General features: G+C 39.1%; 2 protein-coding genes and 1 pseudogene across 3 annotated transcripts in view; all 3 read left to right on the plus strand.

Annotated features, from left to right (window-relative positions):
• Nucleotides 1-19,534, plus strand: part of LOC145485793 (von Willebrand factor A domain-containing protein 5A-like) — a 136,443-nt gene that overhangs the window by 97,011 nt on the left and 19,898 nt on the right. The gene's annotated exons all lie outside the window — the stretch shown is intronic.
• On the plus strand, nt 9,578-10,868 carry LOC145483810 (uncharacterized; annotated as a pseudogene).
• On the plus strand, nt 12,109-19,052 carry LOC145484333 (uncharacterized). Its single transcript, XM_081462967.1, has 9 exons — nt 12,109-13,340; nt 13,722-14,197; nt 14,349-14,387; nt 15,438-15,473; nt 16,163-16,232; nt 16,276-16,292; nt 16,420-16,467; nt 17,758-17,817; nt 18,826-19,052. Exons 1-9 carry the CDS (start codon nt 12,109-12,111, stop codon nt 19,050-19,052), a joined length of 2,205 nt encoding a protein of 734 aa, XP_081319093.1.

The raw sequence follows: 19,534 nt of genomic DNA on the forward strand, positions 1-19,534 counted from the left end.
GATTATGAGCTCAAGATTTCTATCGCATGATAGTTGATGAGAATGTAGCCCAAGTCCACTATCATGCATAGAAATTGAGAGTGAATAATCCAATAATTGTTTTAGTATAAACCTACTTGTCATTCAAAACTTTCATCTAAATCTTCTTCACAGACACTTCAAAAACACAAAGCGGCCCCAATGCATGCTGCTACGCTACTCACTATCTATCACAAAATAGAACGTGAGTAGCATAGCCAATCAGAGAATGGCATTCCTGATAGAACACTAGTAGATATTTACTAAAACTCGATAGAGACACGGAGAACATGTTTTCTACTTCTTTTAGAAAACACGGCAATAAAAAAAGGAAAACAACTTATTAACTTTTATTCTCACAATGTAAATTCTCTTTGCTCGCACCGTCATTACGTCAACAGCTCATGTTTCTATCGAGTTATAGAAACAAGATTTTTAACCAATTAGCGTGCGTATTTTCTTAGGACTGTTTTCTGATAAGTATATAAGGAATTAAATGAAATACTTATTATAAATTGTTTTTATACTATGTCTAACATTCAATTAAGTTTGTACAACGAACAATTGCTGTTTAAAGTCCTTGAAACACTTAACAAAATGCCACCCAGTGGCAATCTTGTTTGAAGTGGCAAGTCGGCAAGTCGGCAAGCCCCCAGCTGGCTACCCAACAATACAACGTTTATGTATGGTTACAAGATTGGAGAGAGGAAATTCAACAATTTACATTGACCCTGGGGAGGGGGGTAGAAAGTGAAGACAAAGACCATTTTTGGTCAAAAAGATGAGAAGTGTCACCATGCAAGTAGGTAATTGTAAACTGTGAATCATTAGCATGTACACCCTACATATATGCCACAGCAGTTTAAATCTTTCAGTGTGTGCGATAATGTAAAGGTAATATATAAGCTATATTATTGAGCCCCTTTATGATACCAAGTAAGTCAGCCTTCAATGAAAGCTGTCATTTAATAATAATTCAATGGATCAATATCAAAGTCAGTTGATTTACTTTCTTTTCAGTTGGATTATGTATACATCAACTGATGGAGTATCTCTGTTTTTTTATTATTATTATTTTATACAAAGGTACCAATTCGTATGCCAGTGACAGCAGTGACATAAATAAAGTAAGTTAATACAGAATAAGGAAGGATTGTGGTGTCTGTATGTAATGTTTAATTAAACTTCCCACATGAATCACAAACCTGTTGAAAATCTTAATCCACAAAATAAATTCTAGGTACAAATCTAGAATTCATTTTGTGGATCTCAAGGTTTTGACAGTTTTTCAGTTCACCTACAGAGATTAGAGATTTCATTGGTTCCCAATTTAATTTGGTGCAAAAATCAATCAGCTCATAGGTGAATAACTGGCAGTTGTTTTTTTTAATTAGCATATTCCGTGTTGTTCTAATTGCAAAATGAGGAGCATTTGATTCAGTCCTATATAATAATTAGCACCAAGCTAGACTAGCTATAGAGTGTTTTCTCTCATGATCAGTGTAGTAATTTATTTTCTTCGTGGTAGAGTAAGGAGCATCATGATCAGGAGTCCAGTGTATCACGACAAACTGCTCTTATGAGTAAAGGTTTGCTTTCTATCAATTATTAATATAATGTAAGTATAAGTTTATAGTTGTGGTTCAAATTTTCAAACCACTGATTTTTTGTTTGTTTTCCTAAATAATTAGAGGAATCTGATGCAGACATTAAAAGAAATTAAATCTAAATAAAACAGATGTTTGAGCCACAACAGACACATATCCAATGACACCCCAAATTAACAAAGTGCCAAGGGACATGGGAAAATTGTTTGTTAAATTGAGGTTTTGTTAAACCGGTAACCTCGATCCAACAAATTTGTTGAAAACTGACCAAAACCACTGTTAAATAAGGATGTAGTTGCTATTTTTAGCAACGTGACTTTGATGGATGGCTGACTCCTGTGCATATGATACGATTTTACATTCAGGCTTGTACATCGAATAATAATTATTATTGTGTTCCTTTGATCGCCAGTGCCAGTCATTTGTTGAGTAACTGGGTTAGTTAAATCTGGGTTTAATTCATACAATTTATTGTAAATATTATTCTGGCCTGGCTGAATAAATTTGTGACAAATCAGGGTTCATTAAATCAGGGTCCCACTATAAAATAGCTGCATTTACCAATTGAAAACAAAGTTTTACCTATAACCATGTAATACAGGCCATTTTCCAAGTTGAATCGTGCGAAGCAATGAATCACGTTTAAAACCTATATATTAGTATTGGTACTAATACTGGGTGATTCCAGAAAATGTCTATACCTTACCATGGCTGGCATGAACACTTTAACCCTCTTGGCTTTGGAAAATTCCAAAATGCTCTACCCCTTCTGCATGCCGAATTCCAAAATCATTAACTCCCGTCCCTTACAGAACCACCTTGACTCCAGATAACTTCCAGTAAAAGAGATTTTACGTTTTTACATCTTCCCAGAAGTTTTAACCTGCACTCTACAGGTATTAACCAATATGATCGCACGCATATATTTGTGACTTAAGGTTCAGCGACTAACACTTCCTACCCTTCAGTCTCAATTTTACAACTAGTTTTCAACTAAACTAGTGAAGGACTAAAACTTTCAATTGTTTTGAGTGTTATAATAATAATTACTATGAAAATTAGAACGCACAATTCTTGTCTACTTTAACTTCAACATTACAAACAAGTATTAAATTCACTCGATCAGATGGCATATTACGGCAGTTTATTTATGCATGAATACATATCGCTGGCCAAGGTTTTCAAAATGAGCTTGCGCCTGACACAAGTCACCAGCTACTTTAAAAACGTGATTAATCAAATCTTAAGACAAACAAAAAATCAAAAACTGAAGCAGAAACAAAATGATATATCGCTGATTTGGTAGTGGTACTTCATGTATGTGACGAGAACTAATTATCACTGGAAGTCGCCTCAATCCTTCTGATTCACCTGCAGCTCTTTTTTGTTATGAAAAGCTTAAATGATATTGACCAGATATCAAACAAAACAATTGGTTCACGCTTAGTGTGTGTATATCGAGTTATGGATACACTCAGAAAGTTTGGAGAGCACAAAAGAAGTGTAAGAGTTGCTCGAGGCAATAGCCAAGAGCAACTCTAGCTTCTCGAGTGCTCTCCAAACTTCCTAAGTGCATCCATAACTTGATATAAGCACAGCTAAAAGCATGAACCAATTCTTTTATAACATGGCAAACAGCATCTTGGGTGCTAAAACATGTTCATTCGTGATTGACTACAAAGTTCTCACAATGCACGGTGAATTAATTTGAATGAAAATGTAGGCAAACAAAGTCAAAAATACTTAATGAAAATGTAGACAAACAAAGTCGACAGCTCAGATTGGCAAAAGTCAAAAGGTTGAAGTAGGGTTTGGATTGTTCAGAATAACCTTCACATTGCCGAAACTTAAACAAAAGGACTTGAACTTAACTCGACGGAAATTTTGCAGCGAATTGAAACTGCACACGCCATGTTATATACGCGTGGCTATGCGTATATAGAGATTTCTTCCAAGATGGCTCGATAGGATTTAGGTACAACTAGCGCACTCGCTACGTTACAACTCTTTTTACTCAGTGAATTTGCATATTGATTGGATAATCACAATAAAAAATTACAGTTTATTTATATTTATCAGTCCAATTAAACAGATCATTGCAAGCACAATGTAACATTATATGGAATGAAAAGCACTCTGTAGTTCTGTATAACGAGTATAGTGGCCTTGAACAAAATCAATTTACCGTGCTAAAAATGCATATGCATCAGAATGCACCTCACTGCAAACAGATTTTCAAGATTTTCCAGGGCTAGCACCTCATTTGCCCCACCCCTTCCACGTATGCAGGAGGAGGTGACCTACTCCATCACATTTCCCCACATGGCCACCTTTACCTGACCCAATAGTGCTTCGCCTACTTTACGATTTCTTCCCGCAACTTTATTTCAATTTGAAAACCTGCCTTGCGCTAAACAAACACAGCGGGTCAGCAATCATCGCAAACGATTTTCTGACAAGAAATTCACCAACTTTAAAGCCTCTGGAGCCCAATGTACAACCCAGTTTTTACTGCTTTTCTACTGTACATGAACATGAACACATGCCTCATCAATCAATGCCTGTCTAGTGTATCTTGCTTTCCACGGTAGTCAGCAGTGTCATCCGTTTGTTTGTGCGTTCACACTTTTGTCAGTCCCCCTCTAGAATCCCCCCATACCCTCAGAATTCCACTCGTAAGTACCCCCCATGCCTTTGGATTTCCAGTTCAAAAGACCCCCCTTGCCTACGGAATTCCAAAAACCACCTGTGGTATAGGTGTTGTTATTTTCTGGAATCACCCACTGTATAAATCTTCATTGAAAAATGCACTGAATGTAAATGTACTTTTCTCTCTTTAGTATTTGGAAAAAATTGGCGCAAAAAAAGTTATGAACATGAGAGTGACATTAGTGAGGATATACATGTAAGTTAAAAATATTTGTGCAAGTTTTATTACGTACTAGTGTGATTGAATGCTAGTGTGGTGAAAATGGGTATAACTGCAAATTAGTGCCATGAAAGTGAAGGCTTAAGTTAAAGAAATGTAAAGAATCATTGATATATTAGAATTCTTCTCTCCTTGAGGATCAGAATTTGAATATTAGTAACTAAAGTCTCTTTCTTTGACAGAGTAAGAAGCACCAGCAGGCCAGTATAGCAGGTGATCTAAATTATCAAATACACACTGAGTAAATTTTCTGAAATTGTGTATTAATAAAAATATGCCTATCCATGTTTATTTCCAGCTGAAATGGTTTTTGATTCAGATGAAGACAATGCAGTCATGGAAGTCAGTGCATTAGTGTCTGAAGCACTGGTAAGCCTCCTTAGATTTGTACGTACTATTTAAAAAACAAGCAGTATCCAGATTTTTAATTAGATTTAAAGCGGTGACTACTGACGACTATTCGTCACTATTTGCCACTATTCGCACTATTCGAGACTATTTGCACTATTCCGGAATATTCGCTATTTGCAACTTTTCGCTATTCGCTATTTGCTATTCAATTAATATCGCAAATTGATAGAAATTAATTGGTCTCTTGTGATTATGGATTTTTATTGATTTTTGTAATTAGCTATCAATTTTATCAATAATCAAATGTAGACATATTCACTGTCCTAAATTGTTCAGTTGTTAAGCATCAGGCTAATCCGAAAATGACTTAGACAGTTTTAATCTTCAAAGTCGACTCAAGAAGAAGAAGAGTTTTGATGAAGAGTGTTCACCACTTTTTGCTTTAGGAGATTGGATTAAGCTACAATTCACATTCTTGATTATCGATTTTCGTCAACTACATAAAGTAATTTCCGGCTATCGATTTCAAACAATTAAAATGACTAATCGAACGACAAACGGGTCACCCCAAAACACAGACCACGCAGACTGCAGACCGCAGACCGTGCAGACCATGCAGACTGTGCAGACTGAGTACTTTTTTTTTCTTATTCTTGTTTTCACATTTACTTTTGACTCGCATATTTTTTGGTTCTGTTCAATTATATATCAGAGTGTTTGTTATCCACAGGCCATGCAAACTCGGTGGTATGTGACTGTTGATGTTTTATAGATTTTGCAAGGGAACTCCCTTTGGTCCTGAATATGCTTAAGTAAAGCTATTTTAAAATGTAGAAATAAACTTCACTTGTATCTTGTATTATAAGTAACATGTGCATTTTGTACTCTTGGTGTACAAAATGTAACTCCAAATGGCTGTTGGAGTGTGACTGTGATCACGCCAAAAAAGCCTAGCACACGGAGAGATCACAGAAAACTGAATATCGTTTGAAATTCTAAGCACAGTATGGTTGCCATGATGAGTTGATGTGATGGTTAATTTATCTGTCCTTGTGGCAGTTGTGTTTTTGTGGCAATTTAGACTACGAGTGGCCCCTCTTTCGCTTAGTCCATTGTGCATGACGCATACAGAAAACCTCAAGGAAAAAATTCCATGCGAGCATTTTTTTCCTCAAGGTTTTATACTTATGGTCATGCTCAACTAAGCGAAAGAGGGAATACGCTTAGAGTCACCATCCTTGCTTTGTGTTATGAATCAGTTAAGAGGAGAACGAAGACTAAGAATGTCGAAAAAAAAACCCACGACAACAACAACAACAACAAATTAGTCAAAATAAATAAAACCACAAACCCGTCAAAAATTGACACAATATTTGCGCCCAGAATGTATGTAAGTTTATTTTTCATGCTTGGTTTTAGTACATTTAGGACCAGTAAAAGGGATTTCCCACAGAAAGGCTATTAAATGCATGAATCAACAGTCAGATGTTGAGTTTGTGCCGCCTGTAAATAAATAACAAACATTACGACATATTGAACACTATTTTGTTACTAGAAGCGAAAAAAGTGAGTCAAGTGGTAGACAAAAAGTACTCAGTTTGCACAGTCTGCACGGTCTGCATGGTCTGCTTGGTCTGCAGTCTGCAGTCTGCATGGTCTGCGTTTTGGGGTGACCGGTCACCCACGCATTCCCATCCCGGCCTCAGGAGGGAAAGTGCGAGTCAAGTATTACTAGTTCTATTGACATAAAGTTCGGCACAGCTTTCTTGAAACTGGCGCGCGTACGCTCTTTTCCCGAAGGACGATCGGTAAGGTGGGAAGTTTCCTGAGAACCCACGCCACGCTACACACGTTTCCTAAACGTACTCACCCGTCTTGCAAATTGTTCTCCTCTTCGCTGTACCTTTTCAAATTGTTTCTCCTTCTGATAAGGGAGACAGCAATCACTCTGGGAAAGTAAAAACTTTTAACAACGAAACGTAAAATTTATAAACTGTTCGTACAAGATGGTTGTCAAATGCGAGATGGACTGACCTCGTGTTGCACGTTGCTGTCAATATTGTGGGCGCCATTTGATTCCATTCAAATGCTAGTGTAGCGAGTTCTCTGCGTATTATCTATTTCTCTATTTCGAGAAACAAAAAACATTAGGCGATCAACAAATCATTTCCCCGTATTAGACACAGTAAGATACAACTTCGGAAACGAGAAAAAGTGACAGAATTGCACTCGTCACTTGACTGAAGGCGTGGTAACAAAATTTGTTACGCATCAATTCGAATTACGTGACTCTGAGGCCCGTTCCAAACGCCGCTCCATTCATGCGCCGAACCTAACTGATGAGTTAAGTACGGCAGAAGAGCGGCGTTTGAATCAGTTTGGTTCGGCAGGTTAGGTTTGGTGCGGCAAACTACATAAAATTCGGCAGGGTCTAAAATACGGCGTTCCCCCCATGAGTCGAACCTTATGTATAAATTACTGTAATGAATTTTTTTTATATAACGGGACTCCTGATTGGCTCAAAATTGAGTGGCGTGACCAGTCACGCATGAAGCTCGAAGTCGTAGTGTGGTTAAGGTGGCTGAACACAGTTTTTGATACCTGTGTTTCATTCACCTTTTTCTCTAAAACCCTTGATCTCTCTCTCGATTTTTTTATGGTTAAGCTGACGTATGTGCCGTTGCCATGGCAACACGAATAAAAATAAACAGGCCTTTAAAATCGGTTTTGTTTATTTGTAGAAAACCTAGTCATTAGATTTTCTTTATAATTTGCATGCAACAAGCTTGTAACGATTCTCACAAGTAAACACCATTTTGCTAATAATTTAACAGGGAGATCTTTAATAGCTGGTTTTCACATGACGTCACTAAAATTCGAACTACAAAACTATTGATCTTCCTGAGATTATGCTTAAATGATGTATAAGAGCAGCTGAAAACTAATATTCACACAAATTTTCGTTCCGAATGGTTTCTTGGTTTTGTGATAAACTACGCTTCAATTTCTAAGCTTTTGCGTGACGCGGCATTCACATGACGGCCTAGAGAGCTGTCATGATGGTTAAAAAAGTGACTTATTTTGGGGAACTTGGCTATCTGAGCAGTTCACGTCTTAGAAAAAGTATTATTTTAATGTTTCAGAGGTCCTCGAGGGATAAATTCACGCTTTTGTAGCAAAACTCAGTGACAGATATTTCTGTTGATTTCCGGCCGCCATGTTGGTGCCCATACGGATGGGCACCAACACGAGAGTCAAACATGCCAAAAATGCAAACTATGAAAAGCTGTTGTGACCTGGTTGGGTCTCGTCAGCAGAAAAATATAGAACAGTAGCCTATAAAATGTCCGTAGTAATGACCTGAGATGTGGTCAAATTCAGATCGATCGTGACTATATAAACAACAGCCTCCATATGGGGCGAAAATCATGCACAGATATTTGTCCGCAGACATTATCTGTTACGGAGAAGCGAACAGTTTTCCGAGAGCGTAGCTCGAGGAAAACTATGAGCTTCGAGGAACAGATAATTTCCAAGGACAAATGGAGGCTATTGTATTTATTATTCTTCAATTTTTTCGCAACGCGCGCGGTTTTGAAAACTGGGGATTATCCTCCGATATTCCCCAGTTTTAGCTGAGGAATATTCGGTCACGTAACGTGTTTAGACCAATCGCGCGCGAGCGAAAATATTTGATAGATTATAACACTCGGATATTCCCCAGTTTTAGTTGGAGCATATTCAGTCACAGCACGTGTTTAGACCAATCGCGCGCGAGCTAAGATATTTGATGGATTATAAGATTCATTATAATCCATCATAGATGGTATTTCGGGTTTGGTCGAAAAGACATGACGCGGAGACGGGTTAAAGATCGACATGTAAACGGTTGGTTGCATTTTGTAAAGAAGCAATTGAAAAGTTAGCTCGGCTGTGGTGACTCGGGGGAGGGGGGCCTAACTTGCCTAACTTGCTCCTCAACTTCTGATTTGTCTGATTTGTTCAGAGGAAGCAGTCAAGCAGTAAAACAGTATACCAGAGAAATCGTCTGCAAAGTAAAGTTCCCTGTACATAGCATCCATAATAATAATCAGTTATCCCAATTTTGTTCTCTTGTTTGTTCTCAGAACAGAACAAAGCACATCCGAAGTTGCAAGCAAGATGTTGACTATTGTCTCATTGATGAGGATGACCGACCCGTTGACACTGATGACGACTCAATGTCATCATATGATCCCAGTGACGATGAAGAGAATGACGATGACGATGACGATGACTATGACGAAGAAGAAGAAGATGAAAATGTGAGTTCTGCTTTTTATTCAACAATATACTCGAGGAGGTTAGCAGGGTTGGTGTTTGTTTGTTAATCACGATTCAAGATTTTGACAAGTCAATCAGCAACGCAAAATAGAGTTCGAGTTGAGCAAAAGGAAAATAAGATTAGTTTGAGTTAGCGGGGAGTTTGAGGCAAGTTCAAGTCAACCGAGTTCGAGTCAGCCCATAGTAAATGACTATAAATCGGGTAAAAACGAGGGGAAATTGGATTTTATTCGAGTTCGCGGGGAGTTCGAGTTGTAAAATCATAAGCGTAGTAATAATTTTCTTGGTTGAATCTGGTCAATTATGAGTCGTTTCGTATTTTCCTATTTTAACTCCCGTTGAAGAATTCATGGGTGGAGAATCCCTGTTAGCGTCCGGACAAAAACTCTCTTCAGTAATAGCGAACCTTGAGAAGCCATCAAAGTTTTTAAAACAGTTGTACTTTTGTTTGTATACAACAGGAAGAAAAGAATCAGTCCAGTGAACTAGCCCCGAGACAAGCAGTGACTAAAGGTTCGCTTCTACTTCTCTCCACATTGATTATGTCTTCTACTTCTCGAGAAAACGGCATTACTTAGCTCAACTCAAACATGTTAAGGCATGGCTTGCAGCCTAACAGTTTGCATAAAATCTGAAAATAGTCACAACTTTTCAGCGATCTTAATACGAAAACACTTTCAAACTTGGTAACAATATAAAATATAACTTATTTTGGGTTTTCATTGTTAACTAGTTGAGTCACGTGACCTGTTATCGGCGGCATATCAGGCTCGTTTGGTCTTGTCATGGCCAAAATAATTAAGTAGTACTATTCATTGTTTCAGCAGCAAAAGGACAGTCCCAAACGGAGAATAATGATTTTGACCTCGATGAAAGTGTAAGTTTGAAAAAGACCGGGGAAGAATTCATGCGTTTCATGCTTTTTGCAACCTGTGAGAAGTTTTCTATTTGTGTTCTCGTTTTGATGTACATTCTTGCGTATTCTCATTTCCTTTTAGACGCGAACAAAATGTGGTACTGCTGATGACTGCCTTTCGTCAGTGTATGTCGGTGGCGATAAAGTTCACTCCGCTAAAACTGTAAGTCTTGTTTCCTCAGCTCGGATTGGAAAAAAGTTCAAGAACGTAAGCGATCAGTACAATGTTGTAAGTCTTGGCAACTTACAGCAGGGAGGACAATACCTTAATTTTAGACCTTCTCATGTCCAGCTCTTTTCCTCTCAATAGAATACTGCTATCCAAAGTCGAATAAGATAAATCAAAGTATCAAAGTACAAAATAGTTTTGTTTTACGTGTTTAATACTAAGCTTAACGCTGACAGTTTAGCCTCCCAAAATATACATCTTTAACAGTTGACAACAATTTACAAGCGTGGCCGAGGAGTTGAACTCAGGGCTACCGAGAAACAAATCCAGGTGGTGACCAGAGCGGGACTCGAACCCGGGACCGCTGCCTCCTGTTAAATCACAACCTCTGATCGTGTTGTCTAACCTTGTGTTGTCTGAAGCAAGCAAACGAATTCTATCAGGAGTAACAAAAATTTCAAGCCACGCCCACAAAACAGGATCTTGGTACCTCAGAACAAAGAAGCGAAAACGAATAAGTGGAGTGCGCTCCACAGACTGCGTGTTTCTTGTTTCTTGCGGACCGATCAGGCAAGGGACAATCAAAACCTAACTTTAAGCGTTGCTGTATTTTTTTTTTTCACATAAATTATTTTCATTTAACTGTAACGGTATCGAGTCACCTTTAAGACACTTTTCTGAGACTAAAAATAACTAAAAACGTTCAGAAGTATTGACCTCAGGGTCGAAAACGTGGTAGCAATAATCCGGGGGATTTTTTAAGCTAGTTTCCAGTTCTTATTCAAATGACTCTTTTCTGTTGACTTGTTACCTTGTGCCTCTGTTTCAAAACGAGTTCTCGCGCAAATCAAATTCATATGAAAATGAGTTTGATTTATAAGAAAATAAACCTGTTGGGAGAACACATTTTCGCATGAAATGTGGATTCGCAAGAGACTCGTTTTGACATAGAGGCAAACGCGAAACATAAGTAGTGCAAAACATTTTTACTCAATAAAGATTAATATTTCGGTTAACTGTTAACGTCTAACGCGGCTCCTCCCGGACGCAGTTGTCAACAAATTGCCTTTTCTTTAAAGGTTGATCATGAGGTGCAAGCGGTACAGGCTGGGAGTTCGAGTGTATCAGACACATTAAGAAAACCTGCTGCTGTCGGTGTGACTAAGAAAGGTACGCTTGTATATAGACAGCAATGTATATGTTTCTTTTCTGCGAGCTGTTTTGGGGGAGAGGGCTAATAGAGGATTAGCGGTAATTTTAATGGCTCTTTCTTGTGATAGGCTCCAATTTTAATTAACCTAAATGATTTTAAAATTCGACTCCAGTCTCCATTTGAACTTCGGAACGGGCACTAGTACCCGCTAACTTGAACTCGGTTAACTCGAACTCACCTTTAAATCCAGTTTCTTTTGGATTTAACACCCTAGCTCTAATTTTCCAGTCATTTATTATTGGTCTTGAAGTATAATATCATTCAGAATAAGTCATATCAGGAGCCCATCACTTGGAACGTGCCCTTATTTCTGTCACGACGTTTTCACAGACCGATCTATTTTTAGCTTGAATTTAACGCGAACCTCAGCGACCAATCACAAGCACGAACTTAATTTTTAATTGACGTTGTGATCATCATTTCACCATTTCTTTTCGCGGGAAAAGAAGCCTAAAAATAGACTGGTCTGTAAAAATGTCGTGACATAGGCTTAGTAAGGGAGTTGCACGCTCCTAGTGATGGGCTCCTGATCATATAGAATGTTGCTGGTTCATAATTCACACAAATTCTTTATTTGTAGCAATGCCATCCAAGATAACGATCAAAGACTCCGACGCTAAAAGTCATATGTGCATGTTTTGCGGAGAAAAACAGTCAAAGCTCTCCAGACACTTGATGAGAAAACACAAAGACGAGAAGATTGTGGCAGAGGCGATGGCGCTCAAGGATAGGTCAAGGGCGTTCGAGAGAATACGTCTTAGGGGAGACTATCATCACAACTGCAACGTTTTAGCCCTCGGCGAGGGAGAGTTGATCGTTGTAAGAAACCCCGCAGGAAAACACCCGTCCAATGCCTCGTCATTTTTGCCCTGTCCAGATTGCCTTGGCTTCTTCAAAGCCGACGAGCTTTGGCGTCACTGCAAGCGCTGCGTACACAAAACATCAGAGACTAAGAAATGGAAGAAGGTGCAGCGTGAAGCCAAGCTTCTGCTACCGGCTGGTTCGATCTCAACGGCAGATGACGGCAAGGAGCTATATTCGAGTGTACTTTCTGCCATGAAAAACGACAACATCTCCTTCGTGGCGAAGCACGATAAGGTAATTTTGCAGTTCGGAGCTTCAATCTTGGAAAAGGTGGGGAGGAAAAACGCCAACTACGTTTCCCAAAGGATGCGTCAGCTGGCCCGGCTTCTGATGACACTGCGGGCGAGGAGCCATGAGGAAGAAGCAGCGCTTCAGAACTACATTGACACCGCAAAGTTTGATGAGCTGATAGAGGCGGTCAAAGAGTTGTGTGGATTCGACCAGGAATCACGACTGAATGTAGGGATTCCTTCTCTAGCCCTTAAGCTAGGGCACAGTATTAAGCGCTGTGCCCAAGTCGTTAAGTGTTCTGCCCTGCGGAGCAAAGACGAGATTGTGATCAAGCAAGCCAAGCGTTTTATTGACCTTTTCGAAAGCGAGTGGACCGCTAAAGTTAGCTCGCGGTCCCTCGCTTCGTTAGGGTCAAAAAAACAAAATAAAGTTGATTATCTACCTCTGGCAGAGGATCTTACCAGACTTAAAGATCATCTCGATTCCAAGATGGAGTCTTTATCATCCGCATTGACAGCAGAAGGCTCTGCCGTGAACGTTGAACAGTGGGCCAATCTAGCCAAGGCAACCTTGACCCGTGTTATACTATTCAACAAGAGGAGATCCGGAGAGACCGCGACGCTTCAAGTTAACCAATTCGTAAATCGCCCCAATTGGAGCGGTTGCAACAGCGATATGAAGAAGGCTTTGTCGCCTCTAGAAAGGCGACTTTGTGAAAGGTAACAAAAGTTAGATCATAACCGAAATAAGCAGAATAAATGAACACAAAAAAGTTCCGTGTTCCCATCATTTACTGAATGAATACCGAAAAAAGTAACCTGTGCAAAATTCAGTCAAGATATGTAAGAAAATAAAATAAGGTCAAATAAAGGATGCTAATTGATCTTTTAATTCTTTGATATTTAGAGAGAGAATAAACAATTATATGAGAAACCTAAGTTCCAGTTTTGTTCCACACATGCGGAGATCGTTAATGTTTACAATGAATTTTTGTACAGTGAAATTCCGATTTCTCGAACCAAAATTCATTTCGCTTCGGTATGCTTCACTGTTATTTTACTCCTATATTTCACATTGTCTACTGAACGTTAAATCTTCAGGTTAGATCTTATTGAAATCACCGGTAAGAGGAATAGAAAGGTGCCAATCCTTTTGACTCCAGGGACGAAGTCAGCGATTGAGGTGTTGATAAAAACACGGCCGGACAGCATTCCGAAAGAAAACACCTTTGTTTTTGCAAGGGCTACCAAAGGGTCTGTGGACCATCTGAGAGGCTGGGACTGCGTGACGAGCAATGTCAGAGAAATTGAAGGATCTCTCCGTCAGCCGAAGTCGATCACCAGCACCAAACTGCGCAAATATATAGCCACTGTATCACAGACAGCAGCGTTGAGTGAAGTTGATATCGATTGGCTAGCGCGCCATCTTGGCCACGATGTGCGCGTGCATCGTGACTTCTATCGCCTCCATCATTCCACAACGGAACTAGCGAAAGTCAGCAAACTGCTCCTTGCTGTAGATTCAGGGAACCTGGAAAGAATAGTCGGAAAGAACCTGGGGGATATGTCAGTGGAAGGTACTTAAACACAAAGTTTATTCATTGTTAACGTTATCTGGACATAAATCTAGCAAAAATAGCTGAAAAAAAACACGTGGACTCAAGAATTCTTAAATTTCGCAGATTTGATTCAACAAGATGTTAACGAATTGAATATTCTTATTAACAGATATCCCGGACATTAATGACACCGGCAATGAGTCAGAAGGTGGGTCAGATACGGCATGTATTTTGCATATCACCAGCGTCATTGCAACGATATAAAGTGCGATAGTAACTACAGTATTCTCGTTTTCAGTACCAAGAATCGAGACCGATTTTGTGAGCATGCGCAGAATCCGTCTGTCATGCGCAATTCTTGGAGCTGACTAGGAGAATCGTAATGGAGAGTAACAAGTCGTGTTTTTGTAATAACGAATCAGTACTATGCGCCTTACGAGACGTAAGGCAACAGATTGTAGGGTGAGACAATAATTTCTCAGAATATTTTTTTGTAGTTAGAAAGAGTATTATTATTTGTCATTAATTATTATTGCCATACAACGATGAACAATCTATTTCTGGACAACTTTTTTTATAAAGTTTAAACTGTGCATGAGAATTGTCCTGCTCACTGTGGATATGAAAGGTAGTAGGATAAAATATTTTCCAAAGTTCCAATCCACCGTAAACATCTGCAATCTTTTTCCTCGAATCATTAGGTCCGTTACTACATGTTACCGCTAAACAAGTTTTTAAAACTAAAGTATTTTCGGAGTAGCCACTTCATTCGAGCTGGAAGAAATCGTTATTTTCTAAAAGTTAGATACTTCATGCCCGTTTTGACACCTTGTCCGCAAAGTGATCCAGGGTTGGTGTATGCTAAATGCAAGACTTTTTCTTTGTGAGCCCGGGACATTTTGACTCCTTCAATTGCGAGACCAAGACTAAATACATAGCTCGAGACGTTCAGATTCTAAGATGCTCAGACGTCATTTATAAAAAGAGCAAAGAAAATATTACTTCGAGACTGCGGGTTACTAACGTCGACAAAGTGGCGCCTCCAGGGAAGAAAACGAATACTGTATGTCGTAATTTTCTAGGTTTTTTTTTCGAGGAATATTTTCTTTAATGTCACAGTTTCCTTGAAATTATACTCAGAACATAATGGTCATAATCTATGCCTGGTTTTAGAGCCCTTTCATTCCCCCCCGAATTGAAATGGACGGGGATCACCGTTATGACACTTTTCAAGGTTTTCTTAATTCCTTCATTTTAGAGTCCTCCTCGGCAGAAGACGACGATGCCAATCAAAGTAAGTGTTTGGACACGTGGACCAGGCATTCGAGAACTCAGCGGTTTGAAAGAAAGAAAACCTTTATATGAGCCCCTTTCATCATTTTAAGTTGTTTTATTTAAGATCATATCCGTTTATCTTCGGTTAACCCTTAAACTGAGGCAACTTATATCCGCCCACCTACCGCCGCTATTTCACGGGTCGTTCCCTGTGTTACCCCTCCCCCCCCCCTCAACCCTCCCCACCCCAGGCATAAAAACATAACTAAGTTCCCTCCCTCTGCCTCAGAGGATGGCTATGTTGTAAAAATCTATGTTGGTTTTGATCTATAATATCAATTGTCGTTAATCTCATGCTAGTTCTGGAAAACATGGAAAACTGCAAAACTCACTTCAACTTCACTTCGTTTTTCTTTGCAGATTCTTTTTTAGATGATGATGGTGAGAAACTAATTAAATGAATGCAGGCTAGGAGCAATGTCCCGCTATTCTCTTTTCACGTTATAAATAAATAAAGACTATGTGTGCAGGTGTTTTTAGGGAGGAGCTAGCTATTCATTTGCTTAAATCTGATTGGATTAAATTCCCATCGTTGACTGCTGTATATGAACGGAAAGGGGCGTGCTAATTTGATTGAAAATTAAAACTTTGACTTCCTTTTTCGTTGTCAAATTTATTCAGAGCAAATACTGAAAATGTTCGTTTTAGGTCCTCTTAGTGGTGTGAAACGACAGAACGGTGCGAGAAGCTGTGCGCCAGAGACTAACAAAGGTACGGTGTACTAACCCTCAATTTCCTTTACACTAGTTGTGTAGAGTTAGAAATAGGAATTTGATCAGTTAAAACAGGTGACAGGTCCAAAAACCCTAATCATTTTAAGGCAAAAGTATAGATCATTTGTTATGAACAGAAAAAAATTAAACTTAGAACAGTTGCATTTACAATTTGACCATGTTTATTTTCAGGTCCTCAAAGAAAGAAAGTGCCAAAAACTGTGCCACAGAGTCCCAGAAGTGAGTTGATAAAAGCAGACAAGAGAGTATTCGATACATATACAAAACATTTACTAATTTAGCTAATTTTCTTGAGGTTGCGCTTCAATGATAAACTCAATAATCATGTAGAGCCAAGAAAATTCAAATTTAAATCCTATCAAACCAACAGACTTACAAAACAAAACTCAATCTCCTGTCTTGAACAAATCACGGAAGACAACTATGCCGCAGAACCACATTAAAGAAGCTCAGTCACGATAATTTGAGTTATTTTGGCCACATACAAAATTACCTTTAAATTGAAGGGAACCTGAAAATAACAGTTTAGTAAGATAGAAAAACACCAAAGAGATAATGATAAACCATAAAGGAACAAGGATGGCTAAGGATGGAGAAGATTGACACGGATAACAAACGATGAATTTGAAAATTTGAGGCTAAACTTTTCAATATGCGCAAACCTTGACTGAGCTCCTTTGAGCGAATGATGAAATTTTTTACAAAAAAGGATACAGTCAAACTTCTATTAGGCAGTCACTTGTACTAACATACATACGTAGATAAACTTAATTGAAACTCAGAAATCGCTTCCCTTGATAACTGTAAAGTCGACTTCCATTTTAAGCGGTCCCACAGAACTGTCTCTATTGTTTTGTCCTGTATTAAACGTTCACTATACACAAGGGAACAATTCAAAGATATTAAATAAAATTAGAAATGACAAAAAAATAATGGTATTGAGTGCAGACAAAAATGATTTCATTCCAATGCAACATTGAAGGTACGTACGTCGTATTACTGAAGCGGTCAAGCTTTGGCCATTTCCCTACTGGTGCCACTTTAAAAATAGAACTTTGACTTTAATTTCTCATGCCAAGGTTTGAAAATCTGAAAAGTGAAATCGTTAGTTTTGTGCTTTCATTTGCAGACTGCGGAAGATGATAAATTCGGAGTTGTCCCAGGACAAATTTCCCCCGAGAAAAAAATAGGTGCTAAGCGAGTGTGTAAAGCACTTCAATAAACAATAACATAAATAATCATGACTATATAAATAAAATTCTCGTATCTGATTAGTTACGAGCAACCCTGATTATTAGACAGTTGCGCTTGAATGGGTTCCTTTTCCAACTGAATCTCGGAAAGTAAATGCTGTCTTCTTCACTTTCGTATTTTGTTATAGTTACGATTAACTGGTAAAAGGACAAATCGCAGTGGCACGATTTCTTTTTCACTCAGTCCTCAGTGAAAAATGACTGCATGCTAATGTTACTCACACAGCACGGGCGCTTTTTCATTACTGTATTTCAGGTCCTCGCCATAGTTCAGATGGACAGAAAGCTTCTAAACATGTGCCGCCAAAAAGTAAAAGTAAGTTGATACCCGGCGAAGGAATCACGAGCGTTTTTCCCAGTGGTTTTTAGGCAAGACGTATGTGTAGTTGATCAACATTGTTGAAAATGCTGTTGTAACAATTGGCGTAACGATGTGAAACTTGCAAATATTCATTTATGTGTAACTATTGCATTATATGTTCGCCGGCAAAGAAAGAGGAAAAAACGATCAATTTGGGTAAAATCATGGAAGGCAACTAGAGACGAAGAGGGAGCAACTTCCCATGTGCGCTTTTTTTCTGCGGACTTTCAGGTTTCCTTAATGTTTCCGGCCATTGTGGTATGACGAAAAACACAGATACTAATTTCCCCTGAGGGGACCCCTGGTACACATTTTAGCAGTTGTCTAAAGAAAATCGCAGCAAAATCGCAGTGAAATTTGCATATTCAAAACACCTGCTCTCTTCTCCGCAGAGGCCTCTTTCGTGCTGTTTTGACCGTAAAGGCTTCTTGGCCGTAGGCTGGTAGTTCGGAGGCTGGGGAGAGGGAAAAACGGAAGCGCGCGGGGAATGCCGGGAAGGAGAAAGAGAGAAAAGAGGCTCCCGCCCTTTCCCTCTTCCCATCGTTTCCCGCGCGCCCTCCTAAACCTAATATTATTATTCAATTTCCCATATAAGGTGCCTCTTCGGAGGAGAAAGAAATCGTATTAAAATCGCGGGGATTTTACACGAGTGATTTTGCGTCACGATTAAGTCGCCGTAAAAATCGCATCCAAAATAAAAGTAAAATTCGCTCTTGTGAACGGGCCTTGAAACTGTATTTTCTTTCAGTCAGTTTTGTCAATTCCCAGGTTCTGTAAGCACCGTGACCCCGATGGACATGTTTTGAACCTTCGGCTGGCGTTTGTTCGGGCCCTGAAAAAAAATATGGTCCATTGTGTCTTCCCAAGATAATCTACAGAAGTTCTGTGCCTCACGCCACTATCAGTTCAGAAAACTTATTCGTTTTAAAAATATACTAATCAGTTATGTGCTTCCGTTTTCAGGACAGACAGCAGTGAAACAGCCATGGACAAACGAAGAAAAAAGAGCGGTCCTGAGCCACCTAGGGCGCTTCATAACGTCAGGTGTTGTGCCAGGAAAAGAGGCATGTGACGAATGTATCAAAAGAAGCCAAGGGGCCCTGAGCAGTCGCTCATGGACGGCAGTAAAGTTTTTTGTTAAGAACGAGGTTGACAGACGAAAACGGCTAGTCAACAAATCATCAGTTTAAAGCGACGCCCTACAGGCAAACAAACAAGCGTGCGAGAATTTGATTCTTTTAGGATAAAATGGCACACAAACCAAGGTGAAGTTTTCATTGGCGAGTGAGCAAACAAAAGAGCTGACATAGCTGCTTTAGATTGATGATTTGTTAATATTCAGTCGTAATAATCCTATATATTTACGCGACTCCTCGCTTCATTAATTGATTGCATGGGCACTCAGTTAGGTCTGTTAGCTTTCTTATCTAACTAGGCTTTTCGGCGACGTTTGAATACACCGGATCCAAAACAAAAAAGAAAAACAAACAAACAAAAAAGGTTAAAACAAGCGGACTTCTTGAGGGTTCAGGTCTGCGGGCATGCTTTTTTGATTTTTTCTTCCCCGGAAATGTTGAAAATTGGACTGCCTGAAACGCCATCATTACTGCGCCTTTCAATAACATGCGGATTCTGAAATTCAAAGCTCAAGCCACAAATGCGTTTTTCGCTA

The sequence above is a fragment of the Orbicella franksi genome, chromosome 4 (genome assembly GCF_964199315.1).
Source record: "Orbicella franksi chromosome 4, jaOrbFran1.1, whole genome shotgun sequence".
NCBI classification, from domain to species: Eukaryota; Metazoa; Cnidaria; class Anthozoa; order Scleractinia; family Merulinidae; genus Orbicella; species Orbicella franksi.